Raw genomic sequence first — 18,369 nt, 5'->3', positions numbered from 1 at the left:
ATAGGCCACGATGAATTTGGTTCTTAATTTATTGATATTTGTATTTATGTTACTATAATCATGTATTCTACCGCGACATTTCTTCATATTCACGCCACTTTAATTTGTCATATAGCTTGCGATGGCTTGGACATGGACCAACGCTCAACATGTAAACAAGATGTATGTTTATATTACATGAACAATTGCTTTTATCGAGATGTCACCCGTGGTCAATCTTATTATCTATGTGCCTATATTATCTAGGTGAATATTTAGTTTGACTTTTTTATTACCTACCTCGTTTTAACTAAGTTTTTATGTAACCTTGTGGTCAAAGGTGGACGTGGGCCCGGGCATGACCAAGGCCTTGGATTTAGTTTTCATGGAGCCTAAAATTTCGCAGTGACATACATAACTCACTTTGCAACGGACCATCCTAGGTCGTGGCTAAATCACTTGTAATATCTAAAATCAACGCATTTATACATGGGATGCTACAATTTAGAAACTTATTGTTATTCTCATCTCAATGTAGAATTACATACCCTTTGCCTCAGCACGAGTTCCACCTTGGTCCACTTCGGTGTTTCTTCATCCCAGAGCTACATTCCGCTCGATCTTTTGTTAGTACGTAATGCTGTATTTTTTAAGGTGGCATTGACATTCATATAAATATAGTTTTGTTAATAAGCATGTGCATGTTATGCATGTAACTAGTAGTTGGTAGCTTGGCTCTACTGCTAAACTTGCTTTGAAGTTGGTTTCACTCTTTTATTATATCACTCTCTCTCACTATACAAAATATTTTATATATTTATTTTTTAATCATGTGTAAAATTAGTTGTTGTTCTTTATTTTTCTCCCTGATGGTGGCGCTGCCCTCTGCGTAATTCTGCAAGACACAAGGCCAATAGGCACAGCCCATTTTGCCACGAGCACAAATGGCCCACTATGCAGGAGGACGGTCCGGATCGAAAATTTTCACTGTTCATATACATAAGGCCTGAATGTAAGTACTAGAGTACAATCCATGAAAGACTTCCGATGCTTATGGTTGAGGCGGCGGGCGGGCATTTCTGGAGGCAAGACTCAAGAGCTATGGTCGGATTCCATGCAGAGTGCAACATGTGGCCGTGCACAGGCGTGTACTCCTAATTAATCGTTGGCTTGTGACGTCCTAGGCTCTGTTTAGTTTTATGGGTCCCATTAATAGGAGTATCTGATGGTAACTGATTCTATATAGAAGGTGAGAGATGAGATGGTGTAAGTAAGGAGGATATGTTCATGGAAATTTTGTTGTTAAATTAGTTATGTGCAACATAATATATATCTTTGCTAGCCTTGTTGCTATGCCTGCTGGGGGGCTCTATAATAGTTATACATCCACTCGTACGCTTCCCGATTGACAATTAACATCAGAAAAAAGAAATTTGAAATAATACATTGAGATAATCATATTAAATTCTGAATAAAATAAAACAATAAAATCCCAAAAGCATGGAAATCCAAATGCATAAGCTAAAATCCGAATATAAATTGGCAAACAAGGGAAAACTTGCAACACACGTGCAAAAAGAATGGCATAATAACATTTATTTTTACAAAATTCTCTTTGTTTAGGTTTGGACTTATTGGTTTGATCTTTTAAACCGACTTTTCGTCTTATATAGTTTGTGAGCTGGTGGATTAAAAATTTCAAAGTTAATAATCTTGAAGTGTTACCTCTATTCCAAATTTAAGCTTCAAAGTCAAAACTAATCTCCTTATCACTCATCTCGCACCTCTCACCCTCCTCTCTTGTCACACCCAGAGTTTTGTCCCAAGCCTAAATTCGTAAAAAAAATCCGTAAATAATAATTGGCTTAACTAACTCAGGAAAAATCTCTCTAAAATAACTTAATTTAATTAAATCAAGGTTCGCAAATCGATTAACCAGATTTAAACTCAAATTGAAGAAGTATAAAATTTGGCCAAACAAATTAATTTAAAGTTCGGCAAAAGTGGGGTTTCCCTTTTTCCCTTCTTTTCTTTTTTTTCCTTCCTCCTCAAATTGGGCCGAAGTCCAATTTTCCTCCTCTCTCTTTTTCTTTTTCCCCTTTTCCTTCCCGGGACGGCCCAACCGAGCCGGCCCATCCCTCCGCCCCTCCAGGCCAGCCCAGCCGAGCCAGTAGCTCTCCCGCGTGCCTCCTCCCTCCCTCCTGGGTCGCCGCCTCGGCCCAGCTCGCCTACTCGCCCGCGAGCTACGCCCGCCCGCGGAGTCCATCCTTCCTCCTTCCTCACGCCACTGACAAGCGGGGCCCGCCTGTCAGCGACCGCACCCCGCTGCGCCGGCCGCGCCCGAGTCTGCCTCCGCCCCACCTTCGCCGCGCCGCCGCAACCGCCGTCGCCGAGTCAGCCTCGTCGCCGACTCGGTCTTCAACTACCTCGCCGCCCCAACCGCGCCACCTTCCCCTATAAATCCCCCTTCTCCCGAGCGCCGCCGCTTTTCCCCGTCCGACCCGAGCCGCTGCCGTGCCGCATCACTTCGCCGCCGCAGTCGATCTCGCCGCTTGCGCCTCGCCACCCTCGTCGCCGGCTGTCACCCCGTGTCCCGCCGTCTCGCTGACCTTCCGCCGCCCCGTCGCCGCCGGAGGACACCCGAGCGCCCTCGTCACCTCCTCGCCCTCTTCGCCGCGCGCTTGACGTCGTCGCCAACACGTCGCCGTCCGCGCCTCCCTGCCGGTCGTTCCCGCGGGACCACGTCATCACCTTCGCCTCGTCCTCGCCGTGCTTCCCCTTGCCTTCGCCTTCGTCGGTGAGCATCTCCCTTCCTCCCTCCTTCCCCTTTCCCCTCTTCGGTCGCCGCTGCCGACGCACGTGTCGCCGTCGCACGCGCGCGCCATTCGCTGCCGCCAACGCACCGCCCCAGCGCCATCGCCTTCGCCTCGCCGTCGCCACGCGGTTGCTGTGCCGCCGCTGCCGGAGCCCGCCTCCACCTCCCGTGCGCCGTCGCCATCGCCGCCGCGTCGTGCGCCGCCACCCGTTGCCTTGCGCCAGCCGTCGCCGTCGTCGCCCTCCCGTCGCTGACCGTCGCCGTCGGTTGCTGGTCGTCGCGTCATCACCGCCGCGCCGTGCGTCGCCACTGTCGCTGCCACCGGTTGCCGCCGTCGGTCGAGCACCCGCTCCCCGCTTCCCTGCTCTCCTCTCTGACCGACGGGCCCCACCCGTCGGCCTCACCCTCTCTCCCTCGCTCCATGGCCCACCTGGCAGTCGCTCGCCCCTCTCTCCCTCTCTCTCCTCCCTCGGACCCGCTTGCCAGCCTTTCTCTCTCCCTCTCTCCCACCGACAGGTGGCCCCCACCTGTCGGCGCGCCTCCTCTCTCCTTGCTGACGTCAGCAGCTCCATTAATTGCGCAATAATTGATTTAGGACTTTTCTGTTTAGTTAAAAAAAACCCAGAAAACTTCTAAAATTCATAAGTAATTCATCTAGTCTCCGTTTAGGTCCATTCAAATTTCATTAAATTCATAAAATTGTCAAGAATCCATTAAAAATACTTGTTTTACTGTTTCAGTAGAGTTTGTGCCTGTTTTATTTATTTTTGTGCTTTGTCGCTTAGATTCGGACCCCACCGAAGAGTCGGTTTACTTCGAGATCGTCGCCAAAGTACCCCAGGGGCCAGAGCAAGGCAAGTGGCACTCATCTTTGATCATATTGAACCCATTATTGCAAATTCTCCGCTTTGTTTATTCAAATATGCATTGTTTTAATTAAAGTATTTACTGTATTTATTTTTCGGGTAATCCTTATTATTATGCCATTGATTATCCAACTTTATTCATGCTAGACCAAGGATAACTTGATTAGAGTTAGGTCTAGGTTAATGCTTAGCCGTGCTTAGAACAAGTAGCTCATGGGATCACATTTAATCATGATTAGCTCTGAATAACTGTAATAATGATTCATTACTTTGTTCGGGCTAATGTCAACTAAAATATTGATAATGGTGGGCTGTGGGTGCATGGTTTTGAGAGTCGCACCCATGGCAATTAAGGACCGGTTCACAGAAAGCCCTGGAAGTAAGTTAGTGCTAACCACATGCCGAATGGGTAAGGTGGGATTTGAAGCATGGCTTCGAACTATTTAACGTACCAAGGCAAGGGTAGGCGTGATGGAGTATGGACGGGCAGTCGTGGTGTAACGAAAGCCTCTGCTGCTTCCGGATCTACCAAGGCACAAGAGAGGACTGTCCGACTTGGTGTAAAGGAGAGGGTGAAACCTGAAGTGCGGTGCGATTAAATAGGGAGGGTTATGTGATAGGTCCTATCACGGTCTCCTTTCTGGTATACCATGGTGGTATGTCGGCGCACGTTCAAGTGTAGTGGAGTCGTGTCTTGTGGGTACAGTAGTACACCTCTGATCAGAGGATAACCTATTCGAATAGCCGTGCCCACGGTTACGAGCGAACTCCCAGCTTCACTGTGATTAGTGAACCTTTAATGACCTGAGTAAATTGGTTTTCACTTGGGACTACTGCAACGTGGTGTAACGTTGAGTAGTGGTCGGGTCTGTTGTAACGTGGTGTAACGTTGGACAATGTTGTGGTATTTTACAACTGTTGTTTACTTATCCTTTAATGTATTTAATTACCTTTATTCAGTTTATTCTCTGTTATTTATTTAAGTGCTGCTTTATTGCAACTAACTCTAAGCCTGTCCTTGATAGTCCTTATGCATGATTTATTACCCTCTTTTTCGTGCTACTTGTTGAGTACGGTGGTTTGTACTCAGCCTTGCCCAATTTCCCCCTCCAGAGTTAGAAGTGGAATCCGATTGAAGTGACTCTCAGGAGTGAGCTGGTCTGCCGTCGAAGCTTTGCCTGTGGACTGGAGCCGTACCCGCTGGAGCTAGTCTACTTTTCTTTTCGCTGCATTTTCGTTAGAATAAGTGTTATTTTCAGTTGTTTCTAAGAACGATGGTTATGTAATCAATATTGTCTTTTTGTGTACCCTGGCTGGTCCTGGACAGGGATTTTAATACACAATTAAGTTTAGAAATTCGTGTGAGGAATTTCTAGGCGTAACACCTCTCCTTAACCAGTGCATGTGCCAGGTCCTCCTGGAGCATTATCGACAACCAGTGGGAGGCAAATTTGGCTGGTTGGGAGGTGGCTACTAAGGTGTGTGATCTGGGATGGCAACAAAGTGACTTGACAACACAAGTATATCTATAGGAAGAGTCGAAGGTGGGGACAAGGTTATAAGGAGGCGTAGTTTAGATGCAGTGAGCGGAGAAGGCTCAAGTAATGGCGAGCAATGTTGCTTCTGCTTAAGCTCCATATTTCCACTCCTCCCTCTTACTAACGGATGGTGCGCTACTTGGGAGGTGCTCACCAGCCGCAACTGGATGTTTATTGCCATGGAGTACACCCATGACAAGGAGCTCTTTGCCAAGGTATTTTAAGCAGTTCTTTGGCACAATTAGGTATCATTACTATCACAATGACCATGACCTAGGTGGATCCAACAACCACCTTCTCAGCGCTAGCCACCGTCAAATCCAACCGCTTTGTTCTCACGGGTGCTAGATCTAATCCCATGGGCAGGGACGATGATGACCACAATCATGGTGAGGCGGGCATCGACAAGGCAGCACCCGGTTAGAATATTTAGGGTTTTTTGCAAAAAATATTGCACCTGAGCGAGTAAGACATTTGTTTGGAAAAATATATTTTTGCACGGAAGAGTCAGGTAGCCTACCTGTAAAGATTCCCACTAGGCAAACGTTTGTAAATTATTTAATAAATAAAATTCAAAATTCACTAGCCGACCACATAAGTCCATTTTAACAAGTGGGTCTTCGTGCGAAAATTCGCGTGAGCTCGTCGCGTGCGATCATGACCTAGGTTGCGTTCGGATAAGGGGCGGGTAAGTTAACTTACCTGGCATGAAAAATGTAGTAATATATTAGTACATGATTAATTAATTATTAATTATTTAAAAAAATATAAAATAGATTAATATGATTTTATAAAATAACTTTTCTATAGAATTTTTTTGTAAAAAAATACACCGTTTAGAAGTTTAGGAAGCGTGTGCGCGAAAAACGAGAGGGTTAAGTCAACTTAGGCCTTGTTTAGTTCCCAAAAGTTTTCCCAAAAACATCACATGGAATCTTTGAACACTTAAATGGAGCATTAAACATAGATGAAATATAAACTAATTGCACTGCTATGGGAAAATTGATCGTGAGACAAATTTTTTGAGTCTAATTAGTCCATGATTAGCCATAAGTGCTACAGTAACCCACATGTGCTAATGACATATTAATTAGGCTCAAAAGATTTGTCTCGCGGTTTCCAGACGAGCTGTGAAATTCGTTTTTTCATTCGTGTTCAAAAACTCCTTCCGACATCCGGTCAAACGTTCGACGTAACCCTTTTGTCAAAAAGCAGCTAAGGGTCCGTTTAGTTGGAAAATTTTTTTTGGGAGAGAGGTCACATCGATGCGTACGATCACACATTTAAAGTATTAAACATAGTCTAATTACAAAGCAAGTTTCGGATTCTGCTTGGACACCACGAGACGGATCTTTTGAGTCTAATCCGTTATTAGCATATATTGGTTACCGTAGCACTTGTGGGCTTGTGGCTAATCATGTACTAATTAGACACGTGGTTCTTTTGAGTCTAATCCGTTATTAGCATATATTGATTACCGTAGCACTTGTGGGCTTGTGGCTAATCATGTACTAATTAGACTCAGAAGATTCGTATCACGATTTCTCCCATAACCATGTAACTAGTTTTAATGTTCATGTATATTTAATATTTTATTTAGATACATAAAGATTCGATGTGATTTTTTTTAAAAGTAAACACACCCTAAACAAGACCTTATACGAGGGGGCAAACGCGGCCCTAGATGGCTAGATACCAGTTGCGTGTTTCCCTTTAGACAAGCAGAGCGCTGTGTTGTGCTTTTATTTTATGTTTTCCCACGTGTGGGCTAGCCTAAATTTCTAAGGCCGACTTTTGTACTGGGCTATTGTTTAGCCCACATGCTAGATTCATTTTTCCTTCAGCCCACATAAGTGCATATGCAGCCTATAATTTTTTAATATATACTTTATAGATAAAACCTGTGTATATGTATATATACTTTGGACAAATAATCCACGTACCATAAAATGTATACATATAAAGCACATAAACTTTATACATATGTTTATGTATAGAAATTTATACATATAATAGAAACTTTATACATATGTTTATGTATAGAAATTTATACATATAATAGAAACTTTATATGTATAATCATTCACTATATTAACTTTATACATAAAAATATTTGAACTAGAAATATGAACTTTCAACTCATAAACTACACACTGTTAACATCCAATAATAAATAAATGGAAATCACACAGAAATTGGGCTTACAAAATTAAAACATAATCACCACTTAGCCTTTTTAGGCCATTAGCTTGCCTTTCTCCACGTACAGTTGTGGAGCAGCAGTACACCCATACGCGTTCGCGTGGAAATGCTCCCAACGAGCATTCGCTGATTAGTATTCTCGCATTTTAACTCCTTGCATATAACTTTTTTTTAGAGTGTGAGTTCTGCCTAGGAGCGGATCAAAAAAAAAAAATTAATAGGGACGGACAGCTAGTGCCACGGCACCGCTGCTGACAACGAGCCAACGACGGTGCCGCTACCTACCTGCAGCCTACTTCCCTGCTCGCGCCTCGTGGCTCGCCTGCTTGGTTGCTTGTTGCCTGCCAATTACCGCCCGCTGCATCCCCCTAGCTTGCAACGCGAGCCACAAAGCACCGCCGCCCACCATGCTAGGGTTGCTAGCCGCCGCAGGATTAGGGATTTAGGACAGATGAAGTGGGGATTGGGGATCAACTAGGAATGGCTGGGTGGGGTGGGGAATGGGCGATCTGGAGGGGAACAGATGTGAACAAACGACTAGATGTGTTCAGATTTGTTTTAAGTAGGATAGGCCAAGGTATAATGATCTCATGGGGTTTTTTTTTTGCCGGCCCAAATAGCATCCTCTAGTCATCTTTAACCTCCAATCTTCCTGTTCTAGCTGCCAAACACAACTCCACATGTGTAGCCCCGCATCCCATACATCCATGGAAGAAATTTTTAGTGAGGGTTTATAGGATCTTCATGGTCCACCTGTTAATAGTGGAGGCTCAAGACCCCGCCCCTATGTCAAATCTTCCCACCCCCACCTCCCTCGCAGCCTTGCCCCTCGTTCCCATGCCAAATCCATCATTGTTCCCGCCTCCATGCCAAATCCATCCTTGTTCCCCCTCGTAGCCTCACTTCTCGGTCTTTAAATTCCTAGATCGAGGGTGTCAGAAATTTTAAATTCCTAGGATGAGGGTGTCTAAGGGGTTGTTTAGATAGGGCTAAACTTTTTAGCCTCATGTCACATTGGATGTTTGGATACTAATTTGAAGTATTAAATATAGACTAATAAAAAACTAATTTCATAAATGAGTGGTAATCCGTGAGATGAAATTTTTAAGCCTAACTAGGCCCTGTTTTTTTCAGCTTAAGATTATTATAATCTAGATTATTGAATCGGATTATTATAGCTAGATTGTTATAATCTGTAGTAGAATAAGCTGTGAGTTTGTTTCTTTCCTATATTATTATAACATATTTTATTGGGTTTGCAAGTCTAAAGAGGGAGTGAGGTGGCATGTTGGGTAATTTTTTACCCAATAAGCTAGAAAAAGCTCACCTAAATGAGCTTATCAGATTATAATAAGCTACTTCAATAAGTTGTCTGTTTCTTTTAGCTTACTTCCAATAATCTGGATTATAATAATCTCAAGCCGAAAGAAACATAACCTTAATTATAATTAGAACATGTTTACTGTAGCATCACATGGGCTAATCATGGATTAATTAGGCTCAATAGATTCGACTCGTAAATTAATCTAAAATTATGGATAGATTTAATTAATAGCTTATGCTTACTGTCTATAATAAGCGTCCAAACATCTAATGGGACAAAGGACTAAAAATAAATCCATTATCCCAAAAATTACCTAAAATTCTCATCTAGTATCCACTACGTACACACCACGGTACGTTCTACTGCTATCCCCATTCCCCAGAACCATTTTCCCGTACGTACGTACGTACGAACTGATTAAATTAAACTAAACCCTCGGATCCACGTTGCGCCGGATCGATCGACCCGGCGCCCCGGCCCGCCCGTATACATGATGATCAAACTGGTACGTCACGGCCCCCACTAACCCTCGACGCGCACGTCCCACCAGCGCCCCGCATCAACGTCGCTCCAGACGGTCGACTTCACTTCCTCCGCTGACCCCTGACCTCTCTCCCCTCGGCCCCGCGCGCGCGCCCCCACATTAGCCGATCCCCCTCGCTCCAAAAACGCGCATGAAATAACGAGAAAAACGTACGGGGTCGGGGTCGGGGTCGTCGATCGGGGGCCGACTTGCCCGTTACTAAACCGCTCCCCCCACGAAACGGTATCGATCACGAGAGAGATATCGCGCGCGTAAAGCGGCCGCGTCACATCGCCCACCAACAACGGCGCCGAAGTGGGGGAAGCAGTTGGGCTCGCCCCTTTCCACGACCGCGCGCGCTGCGGGTTGGGAATCTCTCCCCCCCGCGCGCGACGAAAGCGACGCGTGCGTGCGTGCGCGTCGCGTTTGCGTCTGCGTTGCGCGCGCGGCCGGCCGGGCCGTGCTGCCTGCTGCGGCGACGGCGACGGCTCCGCTCGCCTCCACCGGTGCCTCCTGCGCGCGGGGCGGCCTGGCGCGGGCGAGAGCGCGATTTGGTTAACCCGGCCGGGTGGCCGGTCCCGCTTGCGTGCGGGGCGCGAGCTGCTGGCTAATCGGGCGGGCGGGACCAAAACGGCAGCCAGTTCGATTCGATTCGGCAGCTCGATCGGCCTGCTGATGGCGACGTCTCTGTGCTGGTAAGTACACCATAACTAACTGTGTTAAGATGGCCACCGCCTGCCCTCCTCCTGCCTGTTGGAATGAATAGCTTTATGGAATGATGGAAGTGTGTTATCTGTCTATCTATAAGAGCTTGGGGGAACTGATAAATTGGGTGCACTTAATTTGTTCTCCTTTAGGACATCACTTTGTTGATTAGGTGGCACATATTTATTATTATCATTGTTCCATAACTTACAGGAGAATCCTATTAGTTTTTTTTTCTCGTGCACAGTGACACATATGTGTATGTAGAAATCTACAATGAATGCTTTAAAATACGTAAGTGACTTTAGTGAGCAGTGAATACGTCACCATCACCAATCTCTTACTTTTTAGAAGAATAAAAAAGGACAGTATAAAGCTAGAGGGTTCACATGTCAACCAGTGTACTCGTAACTTTCTATTTTTGAGGGTAAGGGAAAAAAGAGAACACGTGGGCTGGATGACACATATCTCAATAATGGATATATGAAAAAACTTAGAGCTAATTTATGCATAAAGTGATAATAATAACAAGTTAATTATGACTTTCAATGATTAAAATTGCATTGCAACACGTGGATAAATGCTACTAGTATATAGAGTATTGTCATTAATTAAGCTAGCTAGGATCGATGTATCGTTAAGTTGTATGAGTAGTAGCTATCATATATTATTACCAAATTTATTTACACATAGTAATTATTAGAAAAGAGCAATGCACTCGTATGATCATTTGATTATTGGGATACATGTATACTTGCTAAGTATGAGTGCCTGTCACAAACAGCTCCCTCCATGTGTAAATGTAAGGTGTTGCTTAGTTTAAAATTAAACTAACCAACGCCAAAATTAAAGAAAATGGAACAATATATTTATTATAGGACTAATAATCGACATGAACTTTTTTCAACCAGTTAGAAAGTAGTGAAAACGTAACTTGCATTTATATATATCGTCGCTTTCAACAATATATAAGCAGTAAATGATACATTGATATGGCGCAATAGATAACAATATCACACATATGTATGATCAGATCAATATAGAAAAAAAGAAAAAACTTTGCACGCCGGCCGCAGCGACGGGGGAAAGTTCTTCCAGGTTTGTTAAATGTCATGTCAGGCGTATAGTAACAGAGGCTTCACCGTTACACTAGGTAATGTCGCTAAAGCGATTTTTTTCGACAAAGAAGCCTGAATGGATAAGTTTGTGCACTTTGAAAGGTGACAAATTAACAACTGTCTTATCGTCACTAGTGTGCATAGTTTCCATGCATTGCACCTTGCAGGCTAGCTTGCATTACCATTCGTTCTGAATCAAATTAACATGCGTTTTTGTATAGGTGAAGTACAAAAACAAAGAAAAGATAGGATATATAGCTAGCCAGGGGTCAATCGATGATAGATTGATGTGATAAAACAGTTCTACTATATGCTTATAAACAGAATATAATGTTCACAGACAAAAGGTAGACGATAAATATGGTGGACGGCCTCCATCATATATGGCATCAACATCACATGTCCAATTAGGACATATATGTTCATGTATAATATACTGCATTCGTTAATAAATATAAGTGATTATGGGGATGAATCTGCATACGTATTACATCATATTACTGGTAGTGTCAAATTAATTTGCTGCTGCACCTTCATATATATGTATAGGCAACGGGTAATTAGTGAAGATTATTAATATTTAGACCAATAAATACAGGAACTATTAGTACAACGCAGTGGTGAATTGAGAAATAAGATCACAATCAAGTATCCGGCACAAAAAAATGGCAATTGAACAGAAATAAATTTTATATTATTAATTAAAATTTACAATAGATGAGAGAATAATTAATTCCTCATTTACCGTGAGGAATTTCACATGTACGTTCCGATGATGGACGAACAGTACAGATATATATGTGTTTATAATTACATCAATAAATTACATGTCATATATATACGTACGCCATCGCATTTCTCGCTTCCTCTATAAGTATATACTTTAATTTTTTGTGTTAGATTTCTATCAGCATCTCCGCTCCCCTTTCACAGCTCGCTAGCATGCAAAAACATGCATTACAAGCTGCATGCTTTGGATCTGATGCAAACGATCGATATCGACGTCGATCATTTGAGGCCCCTAGTTAATTAAATACATATGTAAGCATAATCATTGACGAGAAGTAGCCCCAACCTCCATGAAATCTATGAGCTGAACCTGCCCTTCAGCTTGATCATCGTCCCGGTTATTATCCTCTTGCTCCTCAATGCTCGAGCCACATTTGGTGTCACTCGAGCTCGCATTCACCTGGAGAAAGTCGTAGAACTCCACCGATTTACTCGTATCTGCAAGACAGATTCCCATTAGCATGCATTTCCAAACATTAATCTAGATAATAATTAGTCAGGTATATAATTAAGAACATTAATGCCTAGCTAGTCGATCGATCTTCTTGCAAATCGATCGATCAATCAGTCCATAGATGGAAATTGAACGTGTGCTATATATATTGCCATGGATGACAGATGATTGATGTAAATTCACCTTCATTAGTAGACGAACAATAATCCTCCTTGCTGTTATGGTGGCTGCTGCTAATTGCAAACAGGCCAGCGGCGCCGCATTCTCTACGGTACTTGTCGAGCAAGGAGGCCATGCTGCTGCTATTCATGTCAGGCCTCGTCGGCCTCCTAGGGCTCCCGTTCTTCACACCGCCGGCGGCGGCGCCGCCGCCGCCGCCGCGCCGGCTCGACAGCCTCATCCGCTCCCTGCACCGCCGCGCCATGATCACATGCCAGTGGTTCTTGACGGCGTTGTCCGTGCGGCCCGGGAAGAGCCTCGCGATCACCGCCCACCGGTTGCCGTGGGCGCGGTGCGACGCGAGGAGGAGCTCCTCCTCCTCCTCGGTGAACGGGCTCCGGTTGATCCTGGGATCGAGCTGGTTGAACCACCTCAGCCTGCAGCTTTTGCCTGAAAATAAAAGTTTTTGTCATTTTCACGGTGAGCTCTTTACGCTATGTATATGTGTGCATGTCTGCTTTGTGTGAGCTGTGACACCATTGCTGCACCAAGGCTAGCTTGTGCTAGAAATATTAAGAACACGGCACAGCAAGCACGGATAAATTAGAGAGCAAGGAAGGTTAAATCAATTCACTAGGATAGAATATATATTGCTCTACAAGTGATATAGATGTGATATGCACATCAGAGCAGTGAACATCATGTATTGATGAACTGTGTGTAGATTGCACCTCTTTGACATGACACCCTAACAAATTAAAATTCCCCGATAAACAACGAACTAATTAAGCATGCATGCATGCCAAATCCTGAAGTCAAATAAACTTGCTCAAATCAGTAGAAGCAACCGTACAACAACACACACAAAGAAACAAGAACTCTAGTAATAACTAAGACATACACAAACATATCGATCGATCATTTCTTGAGCATGTGTGTATGTATCTATCTATCATGCATCATGGCACACACCTGATCGCCCCTGGAGCTTCTCGGCTATGGCGTTCCAGTTGTGCGGCCCGTACCGCGCGACGAGCTCCTTCAACTTCTCGTCCTCCGACGGCCTCCAGTGGCCCCTGGTGCACATCCTCTCGATCGATCGATCGATCCCCGGTCACCGGAATACGTAAACAAAGCAAATCCAATATATTTCTCTCTACTACGACCCCTCTTCCCGTTGCAACAATCTTGCAACTAGCTATCTCCCAATCAAGTATATATGTGTGTGTAATAACTTCCTAAAGTTGCAGCATGGAAATAATTCAGCAGCAACAAAAGAATCTTCTAGCTAGTTTCTTTTGAACACGGATCGATCGATCGATCAAGAAACACACACATGTGGTTGCGCAACGGAGGCCGGCGGGGCCACTGGAGGTTGCAAGAGGAGGAAGAAGAGAAGCAAAAATTGAGGAGCAAAATAGGCTGAGAAGAAGGCAAGAGAGAGACGATGGCCAAGGGAATATATAGAACAGAAGAAGGGAAAGTGGTGTCCTGAGGTGGTCAGTTTTTTTTTCTTAATTATTTTTTTTCAGCTAGATGCATCTCTCTCTCTCTCTCTCTATCGTTTTGCTGATCGTTAGGGAGAAGCTAAGGATAGTGAGATGGGAGATGGTTACACCAGGTTAGTTTGATGCTACGTGTGGGCTAACCGGTGGTTTTGTAAGTTAAGCTTCTCACACGAAAAAAATATATTAGAAAAAATGGTCAGTTATGACACACGCTAGCTAGATGCACGTAGGTCCACACAAGATCAACTAATTAACTACCTATCTCTCCAGTTACACAAATCGTTCAACAAACCGCATACTACAGAACCTAATTAAGCTTGTTTCTGCTCGCATGTTTGGTGCCGTTGCATGCATGCATGCAAACTACCCATGACATTTGCAGAAACTATATAATAGTATATATACTAGTATGTATGTATGTGCATATATATATATATATACACATGCCAGAGTGTTTAAGGGGTTAACTAAAAACATATTACTATAGTACGTATAGCTAAGCTAACTGGTAAAAATGTTAGGCAACTGAACTAACTGAATCAACCAAATATAGCTGATCGATGATCTGTACTACCGCTTCTGTTGCTGGCTTATCGTTTAAGCTGCCCCCGTTACCTAAATTATGATCTGTATGTACCTTTCAGAAAGATCATTCGTTATTGTCGATCGATCTTCACAAGCAGCTCTAGCTATCCATCGATCGATCTTTGTGTGCAAGGAAAATTCCTCACTAGGTGTACCTAATAATTTTCAGAGGATTAGGGAGGGGATAGATTAATTAGGGCGCCATGCATATGCGCTGTAGTAGGGTTTGCTTGGTGGGGGGAATTCTGTTGTTCAGGTCTCAACATCTCTCTGATGTTTCAAACCTACAACGTCTACTTAACCAACCCAATCACTCTTCCCCCTCCCCAAAATGTACTCCACACCTAATTATGGCAGCATATGCCCTAAAATATTAATCAAGTTTCCTTCATTGGACGACCCAATTTTATGCCTCAAGTTGAGTACACAGTGAGCATCCTTACATGTCAGCGCAGAATATTAATTAATCGTGTTAATTAATTTTACCAGTAGTTTTCACAACTACTGTTGACGATGCCATGTTCCCTGTACTATACCCGGACAGTATATTAATTTTGCACTAGCTAGAAATAACGAATTAGTTAAACAAGCCATATGCAACAAAATATGCCTATGTTACATTAGCAAATTAAATATGTATACAGACTGAGTCTGCACAAGCTAGATCGATCTCCTTGCAATGTTTTTCAATTCCAGAACAGTTAGACACACGAGCAGCAGTGATCATGCCTAGAATAGTTAATTTCCACGGTTCAGATAGCCTAATTTACTCAAAATCTCGCTCAACCCTAGCTAATTTTCAGCTTGTTGGGGACGAGGAGCCAGCGATCGAGTTAGTTGTTACGGGTTTTCCAGTGCTAGTTGGGCTCCTCAACCTACCCTGGCCAATCAGCACGCAGGGTTTATTCTCTAATCGTAATCTGTCTGCTGCCTAATTAATTAGCTAAGCTCAGTTAGGTAGGTTGAGTTGTAACTACATACCGCTACTTCAGTAATCTCACTGTCTTGCTGTTTTGAGTGCGCTGGCTAGCTGATGAGTTTTTGATGTAGCCGTTTGTGAGTGGAAATAGCTGCTAGCTAAGCTCTGGCCACGTATATATATACTGATGCCGATCCATCGAGATATATAGTTGAGGAATTTTAGGTACTTGACAAAGTAACGAGATGTATCAAAATTTTAGTATAAAATTTGGTAACTCCTGAAATTTTGGTATCTCTCGATAATTTTTCAATTACTGTTAAATTGCTCTATATAGTTAATAGTTGCATTTGGACTGGGTGTGTGATCAAAATCATGCGTGTCTAAATTAATTTGCTATGGAAAGCAGTTTCATGATATTATAATATTATTGGCTTCTATAAATATAGTGTGTAGAAAATGCTTGTCCATGCGTCAAAAGTACTATATATTTTTTTGACCAGATCAGGAGCAGTTAAATAGTACTCCTTTTGAAGTTAGCAAAGCTTAACTATTGCATATTAAAAGACTTTGCATAAATAAATCATAATTCACGAAGAGTACCTAGTTTTAAGCGATGCACCGTCTGCAATTCTGTGGGCTAGAAAGTAATTTTGGACAACTTAATACTTCAGTCAAATAACCTCCATGCTCTTATTTATTTATGCTTTTGATGACGAACAAATATGCAATAATTATACATGTGTATTTATTCTATGTTGTTTAATTCTAAGTCGCAAATTAAGTACTCCCTCCAATTTTTTTTGCATGATGTACATTAACACATGGAGGGAGTACTTATTTTGCGACAAAACGTTTAACCAAATGTCGCTTACTTTGGCTATTTTGGCCGGGAGGAAGTATACCTCAAATACTAAATGCTGGAAAATATAAAAATACTACGCTCTCCTATAAAATATATAAGACATACATGTTATTGAACCGCCAATAATATAGTTTAATCATTAGTTACCTTCATAATATATTAATTATAAACAATCATATGAAGGTATTTAAACATGCATGAATCTAATGGTACCAGTACTACGCTCTCCATATAAAATATATAAGCCATACATGTTATTGAACCGCCAATAATATAGTTTAATCATTAGTTACCTTCATAATATATTAATTATAAACAATCATACGAAGGTATTTAAACATGCATGAATCTAATGGTACCGGTACTACATACACGGCAGTAAAGATATATACTGTTACTTTAATAATTAGTTAGATGTTACGAATATTGACTTTACTATAAACAAAGACATCCTATATTTTTTATGGAAGTATATACCATGCAACTAATTGATTAATTAAGCAGCATATACTTATAAATGCAGCATTAAATAACAAATATATGGAGCGAGAACGTTATAGTTAATCACCAAATTTTCTCAAAGTAATTCTCAATGTAACTCTCGTATTAAGTCGATGGGGCCTTAGCACCTATAACAGAGTCAACATTCCTGTGATAGCGAGTGCATATCTGGGTAACAGCAACTACCTATCACAAGAGGTTAATATGAGCTAATACACACACATATACATATACATATATATATATATCATTTAAAATATATATTAATTTTTGAAACATGATGGCCAAAGTTTAAAACATTAACTATTAATAATTTTTGAAATATTTAGTTTGAAGATACTAGGACATGATGTATAGATGAGTAGCCTAAATTAAAAATATTTCAATAAAAGTAAATATCTATTATTTTTTGATACATTGTAATAAATACACTAAAGTTATAGATATATTTTTGTGACCGTCATTGTCCAAACGATAGAAATTAATAAATCGGAGGAGGGATTATTCGTTTTTGCTCTAGATTGCTTTTGTGGTCAACAAGAGAGAAGGAGCTGCTCTCAGGAGCTAGCGAGTGCGTCTGCATGCTGTGCTTCTATTGGAGGCAAGGTAACATATACATCACAAGAGTGTACTGTCTGCATGTCAGCTTCAACCTTTGTTGGCCTAACCCTGTTCCGTATTGCAGATAAAATCCTTTGATTCCAAGCAACCGATCGATCACCTACGCTTTAAAAATTGGAGATATTGACTTGTCGTTGGTATATACTACCTCCGTTTTATATTATAAGTCTTTCTAGTACATCTTGCCTAAATTCATTTATCGATGAATGAATATACTTTATATATGTATCTAGATTCATTAGCATCTATATAAATCTAGGTAATACTAGAAAGACTTATATTGTAAATGGATGGAGTATGTATCGTGGTCTCTCTAATTCATCTCTAGCTGAAGCTAGATGGAATTATTTTTACAAATTATTGAACCTCCCAATTTCAAGTTCTACATGCTGAAGCTAGATGGAATTAATTATTTTACAAATATGGGCTGTGTTTTCTTGTTATACGTTTTGTGTTATGTGCATGTTTGGAATTGTGCCGTCAGCATGCATGCATGTGCTCATATATAATTAATGCTAGAATTTCCATACGTGAGAGGTTTTTGATCTTTTCAAATAGGCGCCCATAGTTTTCCGACCTTAGCGCGATCTTATTAATCTGTCATCATAAACCGCATATAGTTTTGAGTCATGCTGCACGTACCAATATTATGTATCTATGTATCTTGCAAAAAAAAAGGGTATATGTACATAAAGCTTTTGCGCACGTGCTAGACAATTTACATACCCTACTTCAACAAATGTTTTAATTTTTTTTTGACCATTGCGCATCCATTAACAGATGATCAAGATCATTGGAAAAGACGGTAAATATATATCTTCTTTTAGAAGGGAGTATTTTTTTACCATTCTTAAGAAAATATATATAGAGAAGTGTCATATTTTGTGATGTAATTAGA

The 18,369-nt window shown here is 41.9% G+C and overlaps 1 protein-coding gene and 1 long non-coding RNA gene across 2 annotated transcripts; one reads left to right on the top strand and one right to left on the bottom strand.

Annotated features, from left to right (window-relative positions):
• Positions 1 to 9,555: 9,555 nt before the first annotated feature.
• On the top strand, positions 9,556 to 17,621 carry LOC107303726. The gene is made up of 3 exons (XR_001549754.2): positions 9,556 to 9,942; positions 17,371 to 17,456; positions 17,536 to 17,621. It is a non-coding gene; the product is annotated as an uncharacterized LOC107303726 (long non-coding RNA).
• Positions 11,743 to 13,903, bottom strand: LOC102718252 (transcription factor MYB52-like). The gene is made up of 3 exons (XM_006650447.3): positions 13,445 to 13,903; positions 12,497 to 12,922; positions 11,743 to 12,297 (listed from the first exon to the last, which is right to left on the bottom strand). The coding sequence occupies exons 1-3, from the start codon at positions 13,557 to 13,559 to the stop codon at positions 12,122 to 12,124; spliced, it is 717 nt and encodes a 238-aa protein (XP_006650510.1). The 5' UTR covers positions 13,560 to 13,903; the 3' UTR covers positions 11,743 to 12,121.
• Positions 17,622 to 18,369: the final 748 nt, after the last annotated feature.

The sequence above is a fragment of the Oryza brachyantha genome, chromosome 3, assembly GCF_000231095.2.
Source record: "Oryza brachyantha chromosome 3, ObraRS2, whole genome shotgun sequence".
Classification (NCBI taxonomy): domain Eukaryota; kingdom Viridiplantae; phylum Streptophyta; class Magnoliopsida; order Poales; family Poaceae; genus Oryza; species Oryza brachyantha.
The sequence above is the reverse complement of the archived record's forward strand: the minus strand, read 5'-3'. Positions and strand labels throughout refer to the sequence as shown.